This window comes from Medicago truncatula, chromosome 6 (assembly GCF_003473485.1).
Source record: "Medicago truncatula cultivar Jemalong A17 chromosome 6, MtrunA17r5.0-ANR, whole genome shotgun sequence".
Classification (NCBI taxonomy): Eukaryota; Viridiplantae; Streptophyta; class Magnoliopsida; order Fabales; family Fabaceae; genus Medicago; species Medicago truncatula.
The window spans coordinates 25764705-25772868 of NC_053047.1; the positions used below are offsets into that span (position 1 = coordinate 25764705).

Consider the following 8164-nt stretch of genomic DNA (forward strand, 5'->3'; position numbering starts at 1 on the left):
AATCGACGAAATCGAACGTTTTTTACATATCAGACGCCAAGTTGAACGAATTCACGCTGAAATGGAAATAGCTCATAACGCGAACCGTCCTCTTAAGGACTTTGCCGTCCCATCCCAGGACGAGCCTCACTCAAGTATTGTTAACCCGACGATTCAGGCTAACAACTTTGAGTTGAAACCTTCACTGTTGCAAATCGTGCAACAAAACCAGTTTTCCGGTAACTCCACGGAAGACCCGAATTTGCACCTATCCGTGTTCGTGCAATTCGCTGATACGCTTAAGTGCAATGGCGTCGCTCCCGAAGCCATTCGCCTGCGTTTATTCCCTTTCTCCCTCAGAGACAGAGCCAGAGCTTGGCTGCAGTCTCTGCCGTCAAATTCCATTACGACATGGAATGAGTTGAAAAAGGCGTTCCTAGCAAGATATTTCCCTCCTAGTAAAACTGCCCAGCTTAGGAACCAAATTACCTGCTTTAGGCAGATAGACGGCGAGTCGCTTTTTGATGCGTGGGAGAGATACAAAGAATTAATGAGAGCTTGTCCCCACCATGGATTAGAACAATGGCTGATCATTCACACATTTTATAATGGCGTTCTCTATAACACGAGGATGACCATTGATGCCGCAGCTGGCGGAGCCCTAATGGATAAGCCTTTCAAGGAGGCATACGAGCTTATTGAGAATATGGCTCAGAACCATTATCAATGGGGGAGCGAACGCACTCCTGTAGAGAAATCTCAATCCAAGGGAGGTATGCATGAAGTCAGTAACCTTGACCATATGAACGCCAAAGTGGATGCGTTGTTCCATAAGTTGGATAACCTAAAAATCGCTCCACCAGCTACTGTTGCTGCCGTAACTCCTAATTGTGAAATATGCGGAACCCCAGGACACGTTGCTGTCGACTGTCTGTTGTTAGCAGAAACTGATCAAGTGAATTACGCGCAAGGAAACCCGTACGCTAACACGTACAATCCAGGATTGAGAAGCCACCCAAGTTTCTCTTACAAAAATAACAATCCTACCTTTGCGCCGAGTCCTGCACCTGCAACACCCCCCGGTTTCCAAGGACAAAGAGGAGCCCCTGTTGCTCCGAAAAAGTCTAACCTGGAGCTCATGATGGAAAACTTTGTTTTAACTCAAACTCAGCAAAACAAGGAGTTTATGAACCAAAACGTTCATACGAATGAATTGATTAAGCAGTTGGCGCACAAAGTTGACTCCATGGCCACTCATAATAAAATGCTTGAGACACAAATATCCCAAGTGGCCCAACAACAAGCAGCAATAGCTGCCCCAGCCGGAACATTTCCGGGCCAACCGCAACCAAATCCTAAGGGACATGTTAATGCTGTAACACTACGTAGTGGAACAGAATTAGACAACAGACCTGCTGCTGTGAGAGTTAGGAGCCGAGACGAAGGAAAGGCTAAAGACCCTGTGAGTGAGCCAGTTGACATTGGAGAGACATCTAAGTCTCAGGAGGTAACAGAAAAAGAAAAAGAAAAACCTTATGTACCTCCTCCACCTTATAAACCTTCAATCCCTTACCCTCAAAGACTCGCGAAGTCTAAAACTGAGGGCCAATTTAAGAAGTTTGTAGAACTTCTAAAATCTCTTCATCTCAGTATTCCATTTTCGGAGGCGATTACTCAAATGCCTTCGTATGCCAAATTCTTAAAGGAAATTCTGACTAACAAAAGGAAGATTGATGATAATGAGACCGTAGCACTTACTGAGGAGTGCAGCGCTATTATTCAGAATAAGATGCCACCCAAGTTAAAAGATCCAGGGAGTTTTTCAATTCCTTGCGTTATAGGCAGCCACATCATTGATAGAGCCTTGTGTGATTTAGGAGCTAGTGTGAGCCTGATACCACTATCCATTTGTAAAAAGCTAAACCTAGGGGAGTTGAAACCAACTAGAATGTCTCTGCAATTAGCTGACCGTTCGATTAAACATCCAGTCGGGATTATTGAAGATGTCCCTCTTAGAATCGGTCAACTATACATCCCCACTGACTTTGTAGTCATGGACATTAGTGAAGACTCTCTTACTCCTATCCTCTTAGGAAGACCTTTTCTGGCCACCGCAGGTGCCATCATTGATGTCAAGAAAGGAAAACTCACTTTTGAGGTTGGCGATGAAAAGATTGAGTTCGTTTTATCTCAATTCATGAAAAGCCCCTCCATAAACGATACATGTTGCTTTGTTGACATAATAGATGCATGTATCAAGGAGTTTTCAACTGAAGATGAACCATCTGAGGAAATAATTGAAGATCCGATCGAGGAAGTAAAAGAGATGGAAGAAATAAGTGATGAGGAGGCTGAAATTTCTCGCATTCTTGAATGCCTCGACCAAACCACTGACCCATCTCCCGAGCCAGACCACCCCAAGATCGAGCTAAAGGAACTTCCTAAGAACCTCAGATATGAGTTCCTAGATAAAGAGCGTAATCGCCCCGTGATAATTAGCGCAGAGTTAGGGAAGGAAGAGACTGGTAAACTCCTCAATGTTTTAAAAAGATATCCTAATGCCTTAGGGTATAAGATTAATGATCTCACCGGGATCAGCCCATCTGTGTGCACACACAGAATTTTGCTCGAAGAAGACTCTAAAACCTCTAGAGAGCATCAGAGAAGGCTAAATCCCATTATGAGCGAAGTGGTCAAAAAGGAAGTTATGAAACTCCTTGATGCTGGGATCATATATCCTATATCCGATAGCAAGTGGGTAAGTCCAGTGCACGTAGTTCCAAAGAAAGGCGGGATGACTGTAGTTCAAAATGAGAAAGGTGAGTCAGTTGCCAAGCGGACAGTTACGGGATGGAGGATGTGCATCGACTACAGAAAGTTGAACACAGCTACTAGAAAGGATCACTTTCCTCTCCCGTTTATTGATCAAATGCTCGAGCGTCTTGCAAGGCACTCATATTTCTGTTACCTTGATGGTTATTCGGGATTCTTTCAAATCCCCATCCACCCGGATGACCAAGAAAAGACCACATTCACATGTCCCTACGGAACATTTGCTTATCGGCGAATGCCATTCGGACTATGCAATGCACCCGCCACATTCCAAAGGTGCGTGATGGCAATCTTCGCCGACTTCCTAGAAGATATTCTAGAAGTTTTCATGGACGATTTTTCTGTGTGTGGGTCTAGTTTTGAAGAATGTCTTGGTAATCTTGAGAAAGTTCTGGAGAGGTGTGTGAAAGTCAATCTAGTACTTAATTGGGAAAAGTGCCACTTTATGGTCAGGGAAGGCATAGTACTTGGACATGTGGTATCCAATAGAGGCATTGAGGTTGACAAAGCAAAAATAGAAGTTATTGAGAATTTACACCCTCCCAAGACTGTGAGAGAAGTTAGGAGTTTTCTTGGACACGCCGGTTTTTATCGACGATTCATCAAAGACTTCTCAAAAATTACCAAACCATTGACTGGCCTTCTGATGAAGGACGCTGAGTTCATTTTTAATGAACAATGCCTTGAGTCCTTTCAACAGTTAAAACACGCATTGATCTCAGCCCCAATAATGCAACCTCCAGACTGGAGTCAACCTTTTGAGATCATGTGTGATGCTAGTGACTACGCAGTAGGCGCTGTTTTAGGTCAGCGAAAAGATAAGAAACTCCATGTTATCTACTATGCGAGTAGGACCCTCGATGAAGCTCAAATAAACTATGCCACAACTGAAAAGGAGCTTCTAGCCATCGTCTTTGCGATTGATAAATTCCGTTCCTATCTAGTGGGATCGAAGATAATCATATACACAGACCATGCGGCTATCAGGTACCTGCTTAGCAAAAAGGATGCAAAGCCGAGGCTGATTCGGTGGATATTGTTACTGCAAGAATTTGACATGGAGATCCGCGATAAAAAAGGGACGGAGAATGTAGTCGCGGATCACTTGTCAAGAATTCAGGATGGTCAGTTGGAGGAGATACCCATAAATGACTGTTTTCCCTACGAAAGATTGGTGTCTTTTGTGAAAGCGGAGTCACCTAGATACGGTCACCTTGTAGATTTTCTAGAAGAGGGAAGTTCAGGCATCAAAAAGATACCAGAAGAAGCAAGTGCTCTAAGCAATACAGCTACCCCATGGTACGCTGATATCATAAACTATTTGGTTGCTGGAATCCTACCTCCCGACATGACCTATCAACAAAAGAAGAAATTCTTCCACGATCTTAAGCAATACTACTGGGATGATCCCCTTTTATTCAAAAGAGGAGTGGACGGTATTTTCCGTCGATGTATCCCAGAAGAGGAAATTGAGAGTGTCATCACACATTGTCACTCCTCTCCCGTTGGAGGACACATGAGTAGATCGAAAACTGCAGCAAAAATTCTTCAAGCTGGGCTCTATTGGCCCACCATCTTTCGAGATGTTCATGTTTTCGTTTCAGAATGTGACCGGTGCCAGCGATCCGGAAACATCTCTAGCAGGAATGAAATGCCACAAAAGTTTATCCTAGAGGTGGAAGTTTTCGATGTCTGGGGAATTGACTTTATGGGTCCTTTTCCTTCGTCTATGGGAAATAAATACATACTCATTGCTGTGGATTACGTGTCAAAATGGATCGACGCCATTGCCTCTCCTACCTGTGATACAAAAGTAGTGGTAAAGATGTTTAAAAACATTATATTCCCAAGATTTGGTGTCCCCAGACTAGTCATCAGTGACGGAGGATCTCATTTTATTTCTAAAATATTTAAGAATCTCCTAACAAAGTACGGGGTACGTCACAGAGCAGTTACTCCCTATCACCCCCAAACGAACGGGCAGGCAGAAATCTCTAATCGAGAAATTAAGCAAATCTTAGAGAAAACTGTCTCTATCTCAAGAAAGGACTGGTCCTTGAAGCTGAACGATGCATTATGGGCTTATCGGACCGCTTTTAAAACACCCATTGGCACTACTCCTTTCAAGCTCGTTTATGGAAAATCGTGCCATCTCCCGGTTGAGCTCGAGCATAAAGCTTATTGGGCCATCAAAGCCCTAAACATGAATCATAGCGAAGCTGGGGAGAAAAGGATGCTGGATCTTCATGAGTTAGAGGAGTTACGGCTCGATGCGTATGAAAATGCCTTGATCTATAAAGAACGAACAAAGAAATGGCATGATAGACGCATTATAAGACGTGAATTTAATGAAGGTGAGGTAGTGTTGTTGTTTAATTCTAGGCTAAGGCTTTTTCCTGGAAAGCTTCGCTCTCGATGGAGTGGACCATTTGAAGTCACTAAAGTAAATCAATCAGGTGCCATTGAGGTCTGGAGCGAGTCCACTGGTAAATTCCTAGTGAATGGCCAAAGATTAAAACACTACCACCCAGCAGCGAAAGTAGGACATGTCGCTACTCTTGTTATGTGTCCTCCTTGAATGTTGCTACTCTGAACTGTCGAGCTACCGACATAAAACGAAGCGCTGCATGGGAGGCAACCCATTGTTTTTCTCTTTTTCTTCCAACTTGTTTTTAGTTCAATAAGTTTCAATCGTTTGAGTGAGGTTTAGCGTTTTTTCAAAATCAACGACGGGTTGACCGTCATCGTTTGTGACGACCGTCATACATTCCGACGGTCCGCTGGTCATTTTCGGTGACGCCCGTTACTCTGTTTGACGACTAGACCGTCACACGTCGTGACGCCCGTCATCCTGTAAAGAATTTGAACAGCCCGTGGGTCCCGCACCTTTCCCCCCTCTTAGCACCCTTTCATTTTCTTTTCTTCCATCGTTCTCTCACAATCATACCCTTTTCTTTCTTTTCCCCTTTCATTTTCTCTTCTTCCCGTTGCATGCAACATCCATTATCAAACTCTTTCACCTCTCATCACATTCTTACCACAAAAATCCCAAATCCAGCACATAAAACTTGACCCATTTTCTTGTTGATTTTCGCAAAGTTTGTCTGAATGGTGCGGTGAGTTCCTCATTTCCGTTTGCATCAGAGTCTCTGTCTGTTGGGTTCGATTTCGCGTTGCTCCGGTCATGGCTGCTCGGAATCCGCGCATTGATTACATGGGAATTGAGTTTAAGGATGAAGCGCAGCAAAAATTGTTCGAAAAGCTGTCCAAACGCACAATCACGGCGACAAGGTATGCTGATGAAACTTGTCTCAGAACTTTAGGATTATTTGATAGCGTAAATTGGATGTTTAACCAAATCGGGTGGGGTCACTTTTTGACTCTGCGGCACCCGACGTATGAGCGCATCACTCTAGAATTTCTTAGTTCTCTTAAGTACACTTATGCTCAGAGAGTTCGTAAAGGTTTCGGAGGCACTAGTTTTAGACTGTTTGGCCAGGATTTCTTGCTTAGTCATAATGAAATAGGAAATTTGCTTCAATTCCAGACCTCCCTTCAATCCTTGGATGGGGTTCCATCTCAGGGACCTTGGACTACTGAGTACGGTCAGTTTTGGAAGAGACTTACGGGCGCTTTGGCCACTTCTGCAGAAGGCAATAAAGCGTCGTGCATCCATAACCCCGCCATTCGCTATTTTCATAGAGTACTCGCGCACACTATTTTTGGGAGAGGGGATAGCACAGGGGTAGTCAATTTAAGAGAACTCTACTTTATTCATTGTATTTTTGCTCGCAAGCAAGTTAATTCAGCGGCTTTTATGCTCGCTCACATGTTCAAAATGGCCACCTCCGGTAATGGACCCATTGCTTTCGGTGGCCTCATCACCTCGATCGCTTTTGCGTTAGGTTTTAGTGAGCGTATCGTACCGTTATCCCCTGTACAGGGCAACACGTTGATTGACTTGAGCTCGTGCCTCGCACAAAATCTCGTCAAGAGAGAGGGTGAGATGTTCTGTTTAATGATCCGTAATAAGGTCGAGAATCGTATTAAGCTTCCAAATCCCACCATTACCGATGTTAGGGATGAGGAAAATTGGATTTATGTTTTCCCGGATGAGGAAGGAGAGGATACCGATGCGGAGATCGAGCGTCAAACTAGGCTTTCTCCCCCGCGCCCACATGCACCTCATTCTCACATGTCCGGTGCACCTCACACACACTCTGACCCACCCCCTTCCCCCCATTTCCACTCTGATTATTTTGCAGGTACCGCTACTTCCCATGGCAGTATTGAATATGAGCTTAACGCTCTACGTAATGAGGTAGCAGACCTCCGTGCAGCCCAACAAGAGAGGAATGACCGTGATGCAGAACGGGACCACCTTATGCGTATCAACAGCCACATGATACGCCAGATGTTCACTTGGATGACACAACAGGGCATGCCTCCAAACAGCCCCGAGGACGATTGAGCAGGTTATGTTTTCTTTTTCATACTACTATCAGACATTGGGGACAATGTCTGGTTAAAGTATGGGGGAGGAAACTTATTTTCTTTTCTTTAGTTATTTCAGTTAATTTCATTGCTTTCTAGATTTAGTATTTTCCTTTGGTAATAAGAAGGGTTACTGCCAACTACATGCACTGTCGAGTCACTATCTTTATGTATTTGCTATGAATTATTCGATTCTCCCACTCTTGAACCAATGAATTTTTTTTTTCTTTGAAAGAAGTGCTTAGTTCACATAGGAAGTAATTGGTTTGCGAAGTTAGAGAGATTTTGTGTTAAATAAATTTGGTAAAACTAACTTTGACTAAATTGATATTGTCCCCACACCCTGGGTCTCCTAATTATGTATGCAAATTCAGATACCTATTGTGCCATAGTCTGTAACTGTTGTTTCATTATCCTCAAGTAGTTCATTTAGCCAGTCAGACACCATCTAAATAAATCACACGTTAAGTAGGTTGGCCGATGAATATAAGCGCAAATTTAATAAAGGGACCAATAATGGTTAACCTTGAAAATAAAAGGGGCAAACTAGCTAACCTTGATTATCCATTCATAAATGCATCTATGCGCAAAATGTGCAAATTCAAAGAAAGATGTGTTAAAAAGACGCTAACCGGTTTTCCTACCATGTGTGTGATAAGATAAAGGGTCTTAATGTGATTGTCTAGAATGAAAGAGGATGAATGAAGCCCAGATTAGAGACTAAGGTACAATGGCATTGTAACACCCCGTTTTCCCAACGTGAAAATTTCATTTATTTAATCAGAGTAATTAACAAAAACGGAATGTCACACTTCTTTTCTTAAAATCATAAGCCGAATAAATAACTATTTATCCTTTA

At 43.2% G+C, this 8164-nt stretch overlaps 1 protein-coding gene and 1 non-coding gene across 2 annotated transcripts; one reads left to right on the forward strand and one right to left on the reverse strand.

Annotated features, from left to right (window-relative positions):
- Window positions 1-61: 61 nt before the first annotated feature.
- LOC112418543 (uncharacterized) lies at window positions 62-5389 on the forward strand. Its single transcript, XM_024774934.2, has 4 exons — window positions 62-1748; window positions 2616-3987; window positions 4093-4286; window positions 4764-5389. Exons 1-4 carry the CDS (start codon window positions 62-64, stop codon window positions 5387-5389), a joined length of 3879 nt encoding a protein of 1292 aa, XP_024630702.2.
- Window positions 450-555, reverse strand: LOC120576280 (small nucleolar RNA R71). The gene has a single exon (XR_005642358.1). It is a non-coding gene; the product is annotated as a small nucleolar RNA R71 (small nucleolar RNA).
- Window positions 5390-8164: the final 2775 nt, after the last annotated feature.

Bases quoted from the DNA above. Each gene is read 5' to 3' on its own strand.
- LOC112418543 (XM_024774934.2), top strand. From the start codon at position 62: ATGGAAATAGCTCATAACGCGAACCGTCCTCTTAAGGACTTTGCCGTC. The intron at 1,749-2,615 runs GCGCTATTATTC...TGCTCGAAGAAG, and splicing joins AGCACTTACTGAGGAGTGCA to ACTCTAAAACCTCTAGAGAG. The intron at 3,988-4,092 runs GTCTTTTGTGAA...AAGTGCTCTAAG, and splicing joins TTTCCCTACGAAAGATTGGT to CAATACAGCTACCCCATGGT.